Source organism: Sitodiplosis mosellana, unplaced genomic scaffold (assembly GCF_009176505.1).
Source record: "Sitodiplosis mosellana isolate CC-2019 unplaced genomic scaffold, AAFC_SMos_1.0 Smas_scaffold_6056, whole genome shotgun sequence".
In the NCBI taxonomy this organism is placed as follows: Eukaryota; Metazoa; Arthropoda; class Insecta; order Diptera; family Cecidomyiidae; genus Sitodiplosis; species Sitodiplosis mosellana.
In genome coordinates this window covers 42,874-58,525 of record NW_022601297.1, presented here as the reverse complement: position 1 = coordinate 58,525, position 15,652 = coordinate 42,874, and the positions used below count along the sequence as shown (strand labels likewise).

General features: G+C 35.6%; 3 protein-coding genes across 3 annotated transcripts; all 3 read left to right on the top strand.

Moving 5' to 3' along the window:
• Positions 1-925: 925 nt before the first annotated feature.
• On the top strand, positions 926-4,160 carry LOC129573294 (uncharacterized). Its single transcript, XM_055453683.1, has 5 exons — positions 926-1,025; positions 2,436-2,703; positions 2,810-2,856; positions 3,057-3,201; positions 3,298-4,160. Exons 2-5 carry the CDS (start codon positions 2,514-2,516, stop codon positions 3,768-3,770), a joined length of 855 nt encoding a protein of 284 aa, XP_055309658.1. The 5' UTR covers positions 926-1,025; positions 2,436-2,513; the 3' UTR covers positions 3,771-4,160.
• A 1,337-nt stretch (positions 4,161-5,497) lies between these two features.
• LOC129573295 (zinc finger protein OZF-like) lies at positions 5,498-13,780 on the top strand. Its single transcript, XM_055453684.1, has 2 exons — positions 5,498-5,765; positions 6,447-13,780. Exon 2 carries the CDS (start codon positions 6,450-6,452, stop codon positions 7,713-7,715), a length of 1,266 nt encoding a protein of 421 aa, XP_055309659.1. The 5' UTR covers positions 5,498-5,765; positions 6,447-6,449; the 3' UTR covers positions 7,716-13,780.
• Positions 9,030-13,983, top strand: LOC129573297 (oocyte zinc finger protein XlCOF28-like). The gene is made up of 4 exons (XM_055453685.1): positions 9,030-9,125; positions 9,348-10,073; positions 12,718-13,196; positions 13,746-13,983. Exons 1-4 carry the CDS (start codon positions 9,030-9,032, stop codon positions 13,981-13,983), a joined length of 1,539 nt encoding a protein of 512 aa, XP_055309660.1.
• Positions 13,984-15,652: the final 1,669 nt, after the last annotated feature.

Genomic DNA, 15,652 nt, shown 5'->3' with positions numbered 1-15,652 from the left:
TCGGTTAGAAAATGTCGCGTACAAAGCCGGATTATGTACTGTTTGAATGCGTCTCTGGCGAATCGATGTTCGTGCTTTAATGTCATTTAAAAATATCTAATTCTCGTGCGAATTTTCACCATGAAAAATTGAAAAAAGACTATGTTGATCCTCAGACTGACTTTGTCCATAGCCTTCATACGAGGATACGTTCGTCACATTTTCGGTAAAGATTTTAGGCTAAATTATAAACTAACTTGAATATTGAGACTGAAACTTTATGAAAGATACACAATGAATTGTGATAACGAAGTCAAAGCAACTGGAATACATTCGCGAATTAAATTTTGTTTTTAAAAATTTGTCGATGTTTGGAAGCAAATCCTATGAATTCGAGCATTAACCGGATTAACGATTCCATTAATTTTCCTGTTTGATAAAATTTGTTCCAAATCCATTAATGGAAAACAAAATTGTTCTCGTAATTGATAAAAAACTAAATTTTTCTCTGTCAAAAACTGTGTAAATTTGCTTATATTCATTCTTCTTTAGACGTTAAAATTAAACATATTTTCGAAAGACCAACCCACACGCAATGAATACGTAAAAATGGTGCGTTTTAGTTTAATGCAACAGGGACCACAAAGTTTTTTTCTTTTAAAAATCGTTAACTGAATACTGAATCACTCCCTCAAAGTCACAGTGCTGGAGAATTTACTATACAATGTATAGTGCACGCATGAACAGTACAAACCGTTAATTTGATGCAGTAAAATCGTACACAGAACACGTCATGCGATTTATTGTGCGTTACGTTTGCTTTGTGCGTTTTCGCCACAATTCTGAATATAAAATCGATTCTGACGAAACCAGAATGTCCAAATGCTAAAAATATTTGATTGTTTCATATAGCGTCATTCTTGAGACCGTCAGTATTCCACAAGCTGCCAAAACAGACACATCGATCTGATTAACAGTCGATATATTTGATCTCACCGTTCAAAACATTCATAAAATCACTATTAAGCCAGTGTTTTTAGACAAGCGTAAGAAACATTTTGCTTTCTTGTATTTTCGATTTCCATTGAAGAATTAAAAATATGACGAAAAAATGCTGTAGAACATTTTATCAAACAAAGTATGAAGTTGGAAAGTAGGACGCAACTCGCCAATGAAAGTTGTACAATGTACACTCTACGTATTAAAATCGTACCGTCAGTGTACTCAGTTGCGTTGTTCTTTGAAGAATCAACGAAATTTGGCTAAACAAAGTTCATTATTTTGGCATTTTAAGTTATTCAAGGTGTTTAGTTCGTTTTCAATTGTAATTTAATTTTTTTCCAAATTGAGTGTGAAAATGTTGAAATATTCAATCTATCATTATTAATTGAAATGAAACTTATTTTCAAAAATCAATTAGAATTATGTGCATTAGAAAGTAAACTATATTTTTCACATTGATTCATCGAAATAAAATCCTTAAAAAAGTGACAAACAATCTAAATTAGTTAGAGGCACAAGCAATTTGGTTTCAAAATAAATTAAATTTAGTGAGGAGTGGCATTTAGGCACAAATAGTGAACCACAATTAGAATTATCGATTTACTTGAGGCCGTTTCAATACGATTTGTTGCTATGTGAATGTTTGTTTATAAATTGCGTTGCGTACGCTCGTCGACCATCGTATGCGAAAACATGCGATTGGATAAAAAGCCGGTATTTCAACGGTGAAAACAAAACACTAACGCTTCTCACGTGCTGTAGTAATAACATATGTATACATATGGTGTGCCGCGTTGTCGTATAGCGTCGCGTCCAAATCTAATTATTCGCACATTTGATACCAACGCAAACACGCTACGGCTCTATCGATCCGCTCTATGTCGTGTTATTGTGCGAAGCATACGGAAAGAACAACAAACGTTTAAAACTTCTGACTCTCAGACTTGAATGAAACCCATACGTTACAATTTACGATTTACAATTTGTTGCGATAACAGCTTTACGCAATGCAAATAAGCAAATAATATTTCTACTATGGCTACTGTTTGTACTAGTTTAACGTAATTTATTTCATTTTTCAGAAACAGCTCATTTTTACTGTAGGTGTCAATGAAAACACAAATTATTTGTCTTTGATTTCAAGGCACGGTCTATTTGTACGAGAAAGAAAAATGAGATTTAGCCTCAGTGGCTATTCGTATGACGGATTTGAGAAGTTCGTACGAATAGCCTGTGAGGCTAAATCTAATTTTTGTACGTATGAATGTACCGTGCCTTGATTTCAATTGCTATTTAAAATGATGAAAAATTGTAAAAATCCTATTTTAGCTTTAGCGGTTATATTTAGTACAAATTTGTTATGTCGTAGTATTCTTTTGTAAGAATTATATTACTATAACTACATTAAATTTTCTCCTTAGTAATTTCAATTAAACGATTTCCTTCGATTTCAGGTTAAAAGCGTTATCACCTATTCAGCACCAGAAACCACCAAAAAATACATACACACTCCAATTCTCCTAGATCAAAAAATGGTGAAAGTTCAAAACGTTGGCAGCGTCGTTGGTTGGATCATATCGCTAGTATGGATTGTATTCCTAGTTGTGATTATAACAAATTATGCACATAAATCAGCATTCGTCCGACTCATTCATACAATTCTTTTGCCATTTCACGATGTCGACATCAAACTATGCAAATATATTGGCATTGCATTTTGCGGTGAGTTACTGTTTGTTATTCGTGTGAAGTTCAAAGGGGAAGGAATATCATTGTTGAGATTCATTTTAATTTGGTTTTTAATTCAATTTCTATCTTAAATTTTCAGCGGTAAACGTCTTTGCAACTCAAGCATGGAGACATGGAATTCAAAATGTGAGTCATTATACAAAATTTAAAGGATCAAATTAATAGTTTTCTTATCTTAAGCAAGTTTTCATTGAGAATCCACACATTTTCTGTTTTTAATCGTTTTTATCCCTTTTTATTACAATTTATTTTTAAATATATGTATGTTATATGGCATGAATTTGAATTACATTCCCAACATTCCCAACGCTTCTCCTTTCAAACAGAACAAAAAACACTTTACGCTGTGGTCAATGATATGGTTCAGTCTTATTTTGGGTTTCCTTTTGATTTGCATACTCACAATAGAGATTGGAAAGAATTTGCAAGAAGATCATCCTGAATTGATAGTGATTTTGATCGTTTCAATAGGTATGTTTTTACTTTTTTAACAATTTACACACATCTTTTTTACATTTTTCCAAACTCGTTTTAAACTTTGTTAAAAAAAATTCTGTCGTTTTTCAGTTTTTTTCGGTCATCTTTACATCATTGCTTATGCAAGTTTCAAATCAATCGAAGTGCATCGAACGCCAATCATTGAGCTACAGTCAGATTCATCATACTCGATACCATTTAGAAGCCTTCATGAAAGTAACTCCGTTCAAACGACTGTACTCAGTGACTATGGGTACAGAAGCGATGACGGAGACGTGGCAGCACCAATGTTTTGCGTTTCACCAGCATCATCAGCACCTCCAACAGACGATGGGTTCGAATTAAACCATCAAATCAAATCGGTCAAATCCGAAACTCCTACAGATGGTCACCGTTTCAATAGAGTGCATTCAGACGATGTACGACATTATGAACCATATCAACGGATTGAACTTTCGGATTGCAGAATTTCAATGGATTGCAATCAACCACAGAAGCCAAATCCGTACTCAGATCACAGTCATGATTCATCACACAATAAACAAGATCATACTCACACGTGACCTTGACATTATGCCTCTGGCTCAATTTCATATGAGTATTTATACTCAACAGTGTCGGTGTCGAGTTGATACCACATCATTCCCATGGCACGTCTAAGTCTAACCATGACACATACGTCTCTTCCCACCACGACACATAACATTCTTCAGATTACAACCTTGATACTTGTATCATATGGGCTATTCTGATTCTGTAGCCTGTGATGACTAAGAGAATTGAAAAACATTATCTGAAATTCCATGGCATTGTTTGATTTTTGACCTTTAACCTCCACTACCTCAATATTTTTCAGAATAAAAATTCTTTGATTCAATGAATAAATAAATTTTTCAAAACAAAAAGTTTTTAGTTGTGTTTTGAGTAATTCTCTGGATTGTCTGGCGCTTCATTTGAATTCACTCACGGTGCAATGAATAAGGTTAAGATAGTAAAAATATCAATACTCGGAATTTATTCACTCATTCAATTTTCATTGGAATATTCCAACAATTGGACCAATTTTCCGGTTTGAAATCTGATATTTTCACTAAATTCACTCATATAATTGTACTGAAATTATTCAATATGAATGTCTTCCACCATATATACATATATCCGAAAAATATCTTAAATGTTTTCTATGTGGTCTGGGCGTTCGTCTTGTTCCTCGACTAAATAGTTCGAAGTGTTAAAATTGGTTCTGTGCACCTAGAAAAGAGAATTATTAAACCCTGCGAATTCCATTGGTGAAACGTCAAACTACCAATAGATTGTTTCAAATGTATTGGTAAATTCAGTACAAACGGCACAACGCAAGTCGCAAGTCACTTACGTAGTATTAGTAAACGAAATTCCGCATTTGTACTGAAATTACCAATACATTTGAAACAGTCTATTGGTAGTTTGATGTTTCACCAATAGAATTCGCAGAGTCTACTGATTCTCTTTTCTATGTTTGCATTGCATTTGATCAGCTGATTTCATTGAATAGACTTTTAGTGTCGCAAAATAATGAACAGTCGTTGTAAAAGTTGAATCTAAATTTAGAGTAGCACAATTGAAAGAAAAACTCCTTAAACGGCATATATGAGGCAGTGTTTCATCCACAAGTGGCCTATAATGTTACCATGCCGAGCTAAAAATAAATTGATTAACTGTTAAATATTCATCGCTCCAACGTTGACTGAAAGTGGTTTTTGTTTTTATTTCAATAAAGACTGTTTGAGAGTATGAAAATGCGAAAGAGAGAACAAGCGAAAGGATTCGTGTATGTCTTAACGTAGTAATCACCGTGAACACTTGTAGCATGCTGTGAAATAAGACTAACTCTCGACGAACACCGCACTAATACTTTAACCTTTTCGATCCAGTTGTGAATGAAACACACACACCGATTCGTCAATGTATTGTGTTGCCGAAAAGTCATTGCATGAAATTTGATTCCGAACTAACTTGAATGCTATGGAGAAGAAAAGCATATTTTGTGCATGTTTTTATCGAAGTTGACAAGTGGCAATAGATATTGGCGGTAGAATTTCAATTTTCACCAAGTTTCCACTTTTTTTATTCAAGTTTAGTCTGTTACTCAATCATCAAGCATTTATGATTCAAATGGGGCCAGAATAAAAATAAATGGAACATTTTTCTATAGATCAAAAAATGTTGATGAAAAGATTTAAGTTTCAAACGATTTTTTCAAAACAAATTGGTCAAAAACAGAGAAATCGTACATGAGTTAAACCGACATTTGTGAATTGAGCTCTGAAATTGCTCAAAAGGGAGCTACTAATCGAGATAAACTGTCAGTTGCAGTCTGTCACTTGGCGTCGTTGAGAACTAAACGAAAATCATCAATACACGTTTGCGAGTGTTTGTATTCTAGGAATTGATGCCGTAGCTTACAGACTGTATGTTGTTCTGAATTTTGCATTTTTCAGACAAGCACCAAACAAGGTAGACATATTGAAAGATACGTGAAACCAAACATTTTCAGTAGAAAAAAATCGACGACAAACGTAAGAGTTAGATATTTCTTATTTATTTAGATGTCAATTTTCTGAGTAAAAATTGTGTGATTCGGTCGTAAATCTAGAAAATAATAAACTAGGGGTTTCACGCAACTTAAAATTCATCTAAAATTTCAATATTTCTCTCTTTTCTCTAAAATTCTCTGGGATTCACCAAAATCCGTATTATTTCGAAATATTTCAACATTCACCTTGAAAATTATGTTCTGGAAGTGGGTTTTGGTGGATCTTCAGGATGGATCGGACTGGGTTTGACAATGCCCTGGTCCATCCTGAGGATCCACTTCCAGAACCAGGAGCGGTTTTGAACAATCCTGAGAAACCACCAAAACCCACTTCCAGAATTTTTAGATTCAAAAAATTCGAGTTTTTGAATAAAAAGAAGCAATATCTATAGTTTACACATAAAATGGTTTTATTTCCAGCTATTTAGTAAAATCTTCGACCTTCGAGTTTGCGTGAAACCCCTTGATAATAAATGTCCATGAAAATTGGCAACACATAAGACATAACCCAACTTATGGACAAATACGCAGTGTACACATTTCGTATATACTTTTTTTAGACGGTTCAAACACATTGTTTTCACGTGATTGAATCAATTTACGTTAACATTAGGTTATTAATATGGATTATTGATTTTCTATATTATTTTCCTGAATCCAATAGGAAATGAACCCATTCAAATGTATTTTGAGTGGACACAGCTGGCGCAAATCAAAGTCCACGAAGGTTGGAGTCAAGCAAGAGTCTGGTATTAAGGAAGAGCCCAATAACGACGGTAGTGTCATTGACTTACCACGACCGAGAGTTGATGGAAGATATCGTGTGAATTACGAAGGACCGTTCGACTTTGATTATGACTTTGATGTGCTTAAAGATGAAATCAAATGTGAAGAAGAAGAAGTGGACGAAGAAAAGAGCTCGGCACCATGTGAAAGATCGAATGACAGCGCCGCTAATGATGATAACAACGAGGAGCTCATGGGTGATGTAATCGATGTGCAACAACCGCAACCAGTCGGCAGCGGGAATGAAAGGAATGCAAGCTCCAAAGGACGAAACAAACGAGCGATTCCCAGGAATCAAGTGGCCAAAAATCAAAAGAAGCACAAATGTCATGTGTGCAATCATATGGCAAGTAATAAGTTTAACCTCAAAGTACACTTGCGAATTCACACTGGAGAAAAGCCGTATCAGTGTGATGTTTGTTTGAAGTCCTTTGCAGGAAAATTTGATCTCAACCGTCATAAAAAAATGCATGGTCAATTTCGATGTTCAAAATGCAATCAAGGATTTGAACAAGAATCGTTCAAGATCGATCATGAACGATCGTGTAGTCCACGTCGATTGGAATGCGATATTTGCGGATATAGCGGTATACAAAAATCAAATTTAAGAACGCATATGCAGATCCACACCGGGGGAAAGCCGTTCAAATGCTCAATTTGTTGCAAGTCGTTTACAGCCAACGCTCATCTCCGGAATCATTCAATGGCGCACAAAGCTGAACTGCCGGACGCTTGTTCAAAATGTGGTCGAAGATTCGCCACTCTAGAAGATAAGCAAACGCATGAATTGCGTTGTCAACGTAAATTGATCGAATGTGGAATTTGCAGCAAACAATTCGTCCAACAGATTAAACTAAAGCAACATTTGTCATCAAAACACAGCGATCAGTTCCCATTCCAATGCTGCAAATGCTTCGGAGGATATGCAACCGAAGATGAAAAAGCTGCCCATGAAGATAGCTGTGGCTTCCGTCAGTACCAATGTTATTTGTGTAAAGAGTATCGTCGAGAAAAACAAGATTTGGAGATACACATGCGAAAAGATCACACCGGAGAGCGGATTCAGTGCAGAGTGTGTGCTGCAAGTTTTTGCAACAGAAGTAATGCCAATCAACACATGAAAACAGTACATCATTCGAAGAAATAATAATTAACCAATGACCCCATTAATTAAAAAGTAGTCAAGTTTTAGATTCCTTATTCCCTTTAATAGACACGTACATCAATTGATCTATTTGAAAGACTTCCAAAAACTTTTCTTACAACAATTCGAGATAATTCTAAAATACAATTCAACATCTTTTGACCATAAAATATTCATTACAACATATTATATTTAAGCCCTATTTACTATTTTTGAACTGTAAAAGAACAGATTGACAGAAATATATTGGAACTGGAATAAAAAGAAAAAGGAAGAACAATTTTGCTTTTGAGTGCTGAGTTTATTTTTGCAAATATTTTTTTTCAAGCGAAAGAATCAAATCCTTTGGAAATTATGTTTTCTTGGCAAATCCAACTCTGCAATGCAATCAAATCCGTATGTTTTGTTTAAAAAGTTTAATTTTCAAATTATGTCGTTCACAATTCTCATTGTTCATTTATTCCCCTTGAATTGATTTCTAATTTCTTGTCCATTTGCTCAATTCCTTTGCCGAAACTTCAAGAAATGTCAAACTACAGACTCCATATTTTCGATTACGAACAAAACCATACTCTTCCGATGCGACTCTTCTTCAATCTATGGATTGATTAATAATAACAACAGATTTGAATAGAATTAATGACTTAGATTGATTTTGTTCGATTTCAATTATTCATAGAAGCCACCAATAATGGGCCACAATGAATTCAATTCACATACATTTCCCTCACAAACGCATAATGAATTCAAACTCGTCGTCAGCCTCAATTCGATTTTATTTTGTAATACTATAGAATTCTTATTTCAGAAATATTAGCAAATGAAGTTGATGGCCGGATGTCATTTATAATTACATGTACCGTCAATGGCTTCGTTTTCATTTTAATTCTATGCATTTGTTGAACCAGAGTTTGTAACAGTATTCGTTGCGTTCGCGAGACATACATAATTCTGCGATGCTAATTTGTTCACATTGCAATATAAACACAACGAATAAGTTTGTTTTTGTTTGACAACCAAATATTCTGATTACGCGGAATGCACGCACGCAATAGCAAAGCGATCTTTGTTTTCATAGAGCACAACGTTTGGTTTCAAAACATTTCTTTGACCATTGGAATTCGAAAAAGAAAGTTTTGCATGAATTCAACTGAAATTTTCGAATCGAGCTCTGAATTTGCTCAACCACCATTTGACAGCTACCAATGGAGATGAAGTGTCACTTTGCGTCGTTGAGAACTTGACGAAACTCACCAACACAAATAGCACGCTTGCAAGTGTATGAGCCGTAGACATTGATGCTGTTACTTACAGACAATGCATTACTCTGAGTTTGTCATTGTTCAGACAACCACCAAGCTAGGCAGACACATTGGAAGATACAAGAAAAAACTATTTTTAGCGACAACAAACGTAAGCGCTAGATATTTTTTCATTTATTCGGATGTCATTTTTTGAGTATAAACACACATAACCTAACTTACGAGGGTTTGTGCTGAGTGCACATTTCATGCGTACTTTTTATTTGCAAAGACACGTGGTTTGCATTTGATGGAATCACTTTTCGTAATTATCAAGTATTTGATACCCAAACTGTATTTTTGATTTTTGATATTATTTTGTCGAATCCAACAGAAAACGAACCCATTGAAAGGTGTTTCTGGTAGCCAGCGCAAGCAGGAGGCAAAGTACGCAATGGTTGAAGTCAAGGAAGAGGTTATAAAGGAAGAGACAAGCGATGAAGGTGTCATCAACATACCACGGCTGAGAGTTGATGGAAGATATCTAGCGAACTACGAAGGACCGATCGACTTTGATTATGACTTTTATGAGATCAAAGATGAAATCAAATGTGAAGACAAAGTGACGGGCAAAGACAAAGAATCGACACCATGTGAACAATCGAATGACAGCGCCGCCAACGATTTTGACAACGAAGAGCTAATAGGTGACGCAATCGATTTTCAAACACTGCATCCAGTCGGCAACGTGAAAAAATGGAATGGAAGCTCCAACCGACGAAACAAACGAACGATTCCCAAGAATCCAGTGGTCAAAAAGCAAAACAAGCACAAATGTCATGTGTGCAATCATTTGGCAAGTTACAAGTCTCAACTCATAATACACTTGCGGACTCATACTGGGGAGAAGCCGTTCCAGTGTGATGTTTGTTTGAAGTCCTTTGCACGAAAAGATCATCTGAAAGGTCATAAGAAAACGCATGGCCAATTTCGTTGTTCAAAATGTAATCAAGGATTTGAACAAGAATCAGCCAAGATCGATCATGAAAGATTGTGTAATCCCATCAGATTTGAATGTGATATTTGCGGATATCAGACTGTGGTGAAATCCAGTTTGACAGTACATATGCGGGTCCACACCAGGGAAAAGCCGTTCGAGTGCTCAATTTGTTTCAAGTCGTTTGCAAGAAACACTGTTCTCCGAAGTCATTCAATGACTCACATCGATGAACTGCCGAATGTTTGTTCGAAATGTGGCCAAAGATTCGCCACTCCAAAAGATAAGCAAACGCATGAATTGCGTTGTCAACGTAAATCGATCAGATGCGCAATTTGCAGCAAACAATTCGTCCAACGAATGAAACTAAATCAGCATTTGTCATCAAAACACAGCGATCAGTTCCCATTCCAATGCTCCAGGTGCTTCGGAGGTTATACAACCGAAGATACAAAAGACGTTCATGAAGATAGATGTGTCTGGCGTCAGTATCAATGTCATCTGTGTGAAGAGCATTCTCGTTCCAAACAAACATTGAAGACACACATGCGAAGAGATCACACCGGAGAGCGGATTCAATGCAAAGTGTGTGCAACAAGCTTTACCAAGAAAAGTTCATGCCGATCGACACATGAAAACAGTTCATCGTTTGAAGAAGTGATAAATAAATTATGCATATTTGCATAAATCCATAGATTCACTAAAAAGTAGTTAAGATTGAAATCGATTTTTCATTCGATGCCTTTTAAACGGACATATTAACTGAACCTACACTTTCAAACAATTGAAATACATTCCATTAATTTTAATTCATTTTCTGAAATCGTTATTAAATAGTATCTACCATTTTAAAAACAAACAAATAATGAATACCACCTTAGATTTAAGCTCCAATTTTTAATGAAACAATACCAGAATAAATTGAAGTAAAGGAGAGGAGAGAGTTGACTTTCATTTCGGAGATTATTTTTACAGCATTTTTTGGTTGACGAATGAAATAAATGGCGTTTGGCAAATGTGTTGATACAAAATCAACTCTGCACTTCGATTGAGTTTGTCAGTTTTTATGATAATGTTTCGGTTTCAAAGCGGTATTGAAATATTTGGTTTGCCTTTATTCATGATTAATTGTCCATTTCTGTGGTCTTCAGAAGATATCACACTAATCCTGATATTTTCGATTACAAAGGAATGAATGAATGACTTCGAGTGGTTCAATGCAATTGCATTTAAATTATTTGAGTCGCTCATTTGTGCTGGAAGCACAAATGCACGATAAATTCAATCTCATTAGCCTTAATTGAACCGCTGAAAATAAATCACAGACTCAATCGAAGTGTTTGTGATAGTGGTATTCAAATCCGTCATACGCATAAAAGGCACATTGAAATGCTAGTACGACTCTTTATACTTTCGATAAAATTATTCAACTTCCAATTTTGCAAACTTCGCGATAAAGCCTGAGATTCATTCTCAGCGGTTCGATTCGACTTCTCTTTGTTAAACTGACAGATATGTTAGCGAACCCAGTTGTTATTTGGCTCATAATTTACACTCACATGCACCGTGACTCACACATACGTCTAACTCTTGCGCACATATGCAGTGTAAATCAATATGGTTCAATTCCATTCGATTTTTACAAAAAGAGTGTTGAACGAAATGAAATGGTTTCAATTACATTTGATGCATTTGTTGTGACCGAAATTCAAATAATATTTGTTGCGTTCGTGAGACATGCAGCATTTTTCATGTTGATTTGATTTCTTTCGTATAAACACAATGAATGAGTTTGTTGTTGTTTGTCCACCGCTTTGTTTCTATTGCAGTAAAACCTCCCGATAAGAGACACTACCAAAAAGTGGCACATATAAAGCTTCTTTTTCATAAAATTTCCCTCCAAAATGCAAAACAAGTCGGAACCATGCGTCTCCACTCTTGCGATGCTCAAGTGTACATCTCTATAACAACTTTCGATATGTACGATTCCGATGCCGTATGATGAAATCTCTGACTTTTTAAAAATGGTATTTGAATTCTATTTCGTTATCAATGACTCAACAAATATGTGTTGATTTGACTTCAGTGAGAATGATAACAAATATTGGCTGTGAATTTTGGAATGTCCCTCTACTTCCATGTCTATTGCTCATTGAACATCGCTCAGTCATCATGTGTTTTTTATTCGATTGACAGAATGATCATGATTCCAAACGCAATGCGTTCGACGATATTTGGATTTGTAGAATGAACATTTCGCATGGATTTAACCGACATTTTTGACTTGAGCTCAACGAATTTGCTCAAAAGAGAGCTACTGATTGACATGAAGTGTATACATTCGGCGACGTTGTCAACTGAACGAAATGTCACCAACACTAATACCAAGCGATTGCATCGCAGTATCAATGCTATTGAATATGCTGAGCTTGCCATTGTCCAATGAGTCACACAGTGAAGCAGACATCTTGAAAAATAATACACAAAAGACCAACAAACATTTTCAGCAGAAAAAAAGCAAAACGTAAGTGTTGAGCATTTTTTGTTATTTATTTCAATGTTCGGCTTGAAACTTTTGTTGTGAAAATTATGATTCGATTGGATATTCATGGAAATTGAAGACAATTAATTTGAAATACAAGTCTATGTAGGCATTTTCATGGTGTGCATTTTTTCTTGGCCACACACGCGACAAACACTTTGTTTGCGTTGTGTCGATTGATTAGCTATTTTTTTATTTTTGATATTTCCCTTGAATTCCCAACAGAAAATGAAGCCATTCAAAAGTGTTTCTGGTAGACAACGCAAGCGCAAGACGAAATCCACAAAGGTCGAAGCTAAGCAAGAGCCTGTTATTAAGGAAGAGCCCAACGAAGGTGACGATGTCATGAACATACCACAGCCGAGAGTTGAGGGAAGATATCGTGTGAATTACAAAGGACCGGTCGATTTTGGGTATGACTTCGATGAGATCAAAGATGAAATGAAATATGAAGAAGAAGAGACGTACAAACAAAAGGACTCGGCACCATGTGAACGAGCGAATGATAGCGCCGCCAACAATGATGACAAAGAACAGCATATGGGTGATGCAATCGATGTGCAACCACCGCATCCAGTCAGCAGCGTAAAGAAATGGAATGCAAGCTCCAAAGAACGAAACAAACGAGCGATTCCCAGGAATCAAGTGGCCAAAAAGCAAAAGAAGCACAAATGCCATGTGTGCAATCATTTGGCAAGTTGCAAGTCTAAACTCATGCGACACTTGCGAACTCACACTGGAGAGAAGCCGTTTCAGTGTGATGTTTGTTTGAAGTCTTTTGCACGAAAAAATGATCTGAACAGTCATAAGAAAATGCATGGTCAATTTCGATGTTCAAAATGCAATCAAGGATTTGAACAAGAATCATTCAAGATCGATCATGAAAGGCTATGCAATCCCTGCCAATTTGAATGCGATATTTGCGGATATACAACACGGCAAAAATCAAGTTTGACAGTTCATATGAGGATCCACACCGGGGAAAAGCCATTCGAGTGCTCATTTTGTTTCAAGTCGTTTACAACCAACGCTCATCTCCGGAATCATTCAATGTCTCACATCGATGAACTGCCGAACGCTTGTTCGAAATGTGGTCGAAGATTCGCCACTCCAAAAGATAAGCAAACGCATGAATTGCGCTGCCAACTAAAATCGATCAGATGTCAAATTTGCAAGAGATTCGTCCAACAGATGAAACTGAAGCAACATTTGTCATCAACACACAGCGATCAGTTCCCATTCCAATGCTCCAGGTGCTTCGGAGGATATGCAACCGAAACTGAAAAAATCGTCCATGAAGATAACTGTGGTCACCGTCAGCACCAATGCTATTTGTGTAAAGAGCATCGCCGAGACAAGCAACATTTGGAAATACACATGCGGAAAGATCACACGGGAGAGCGGATTAAATGTAAAGTGTGTGCAGCAAGCTTTGCCAAGAAAGGTCATGCCGATCGACACATGAAAACAGTACATCGTTCTAAGAAATGATTAACCGATGACCCCATTAATTGAAGTTTTAAATTCCTGATTCCCTTTAATAGAGACGTACATCAATTGATCCATTTGAAAGACTTCCAAAAACTTTTCTCACAACAATTCAAAATTATTCTAAAATAACATTCAATATTTTTTTGATCATAAAATATTCATTTAACACTATATTAGATTTAAGATCCCAATTTTTACTGTAAAAGAACAGATTGAAAGAAATATATTGGAACCGGAATAAAAACAAAAAGAAGGAAATTAATGTTGCTCCCGATTTTTGAGTTTAATTTCGAAGAGATTTTCTTGGAAAGCAAATAAAAACCAAATGATTTTGGTAAATTCACATTTATGTGTTATCATGGCAAAATAAACTCTGCATTGCAATCGATTTCGTAAGTTTTGATTCCAAAGTTTAAGCTTCAAATTATGTCGTTCATAATTTTCATTGTTCATTCATTCGATTTGGATTGATTTCTAATTTCTTGTCCATTTGTTCAATTCCTTGCCGAAACTTCAAGAAATGTCACACTACAAACTCTGTATTTTCGTTCACGAACAAAACCATGCTCTTCCGATGCGACTCTTCTTCAATCTATGGATTCGTTAATAACAACAATAGATTTGAACAGAATTAATGAATTCAGTTCACATAGATTTGCCTTACCAAAGGATTATGAATTCAATCTCGTCGTCAGCCTGAATTCGATTTTATTTGGCAATACGATAGCTTCCTTGTTTCAGAAATATTAGTACGAGGGTCACTATTTATATTTCGGGTCCTGGCAATACTAGTGTTGTTTCTATTGGAAAATTTGACATTTTTAAGCTAAAAAGACCATAGTAGAAATATTTTTACATTTCTGGGTGTGCTTCAAACTATAGTCCCAAATTATATCCAGAAAAACAGGAATTTTCAACAATAAACTTCATTTATCGATGTGAGAAACAATAACCGTCCAGGTGTAAATCACCTAAAGAACTTCAATTATCCTTAATTCAATACTTTTTGGCTAATGAAGCCATTATTGTATATTTCAGACCTGTTAATATACGTTTGAATGAAGGCATGTCAAATGTTAAAATTTCATGAAGTGAAGGACTGTTCCCAGTTTTTGGCCAGTTTTCTGCATATTTTCACTTCGAAAATGTCCGTTTTATTCAGAATTCATGGCACAACAACTCCAAAGTATAATAACAGTCATATAAATAATTTTTTCTCAGAACGAAGCAATGCAATCTACGAAAATCTTCTGTTTTTTGAGAAGTAAAGAACTTTTTCTGTAATTTTCAAACACAATATGATGACTGAAATTTTCTGGGATGGCGTGCCATACTCATAAATGATAATTTTGTAATCTCTAGTTACGATTGAGGGTTTTTCAGCCAATCAAAATGATAATTATTGAGAGTTTGTAGGACCATTTTTGTTCAAAACACTTTTTTGGATGAAAACAAATCTGAGGTTTTGACATGTGAAAGCCATTTACGTCACTAGATCCACATCTCATATTGAATGTATGTTAGTGGAACTAATGCCAAAGGATGCCTCAATCTCACGGTATGTCATATAACAATCTTCTCTTTTCAGATATCGTGAAGTATCAATGTTTTCTGGCGTAACAGCTGAAATTTAACGACCTTCACGCGGCTCGTCGGTGAGCGAACTGCG

What these genes read in the sequence shown, in the direction of transcription:
- LOC129573294 (XM_055453683.1), top strand. Translation starts at nt 2,514, where the DNA reads ATGGTGAAAGTTCAAAACGTTGGCAGCGTCGTTGGTTGGATCATATCG. An exon ending in TATTGGCATTGCATTTTGCG is followed by an intron (nt 2,704 to 2,809) that starts GTGAGTTACTGT and finishes TTAAATTTTCAG; the next exon opens with CGGTAAACGTCTTTGCAACT. An exon ending in GGAGACATGGAATTCAAAAT is followed by an intron (nt 2,857 to 3,056) that starts GTGAGTCATTAT and finishes CCTTTCAAACAG; the next exon opens with AACAAAAAACACTTTACGCT.
- LOC129573297 (XM_055453685.1), top strand. Translation starts at nt 9,030, where the DNA reads ATGCATTACTCTGAGTTTGTCATTGTTCAGACAACCACCAAGCTAGGC. An exon ending in TATTTTTAGCGACAACAAAC is followed by an intron (nt 9,126 to 9,347) that starts GTAAGCGCTAGA and finishes CGAATCCAACAG; the next exon opens with AAAACGAACCCATTGAAAGG. An exon ending in AATCATTTGGCAAGTTGCAA is followed by an intron (nt 13,197 to 13,745) that starts GTCTAAACTCAT and finishes CCAATGCTCCAG; the next exon opens with GTGCTTCGGAGGATATGCAA.
- LOC129573295 (XM_055453684.1), top strand. Translation starts at nt 6,450, where the DNA reads ATGAACCCATTCAAATGTATTTTGAGTGGACACAGCTGGCGCAAATCA.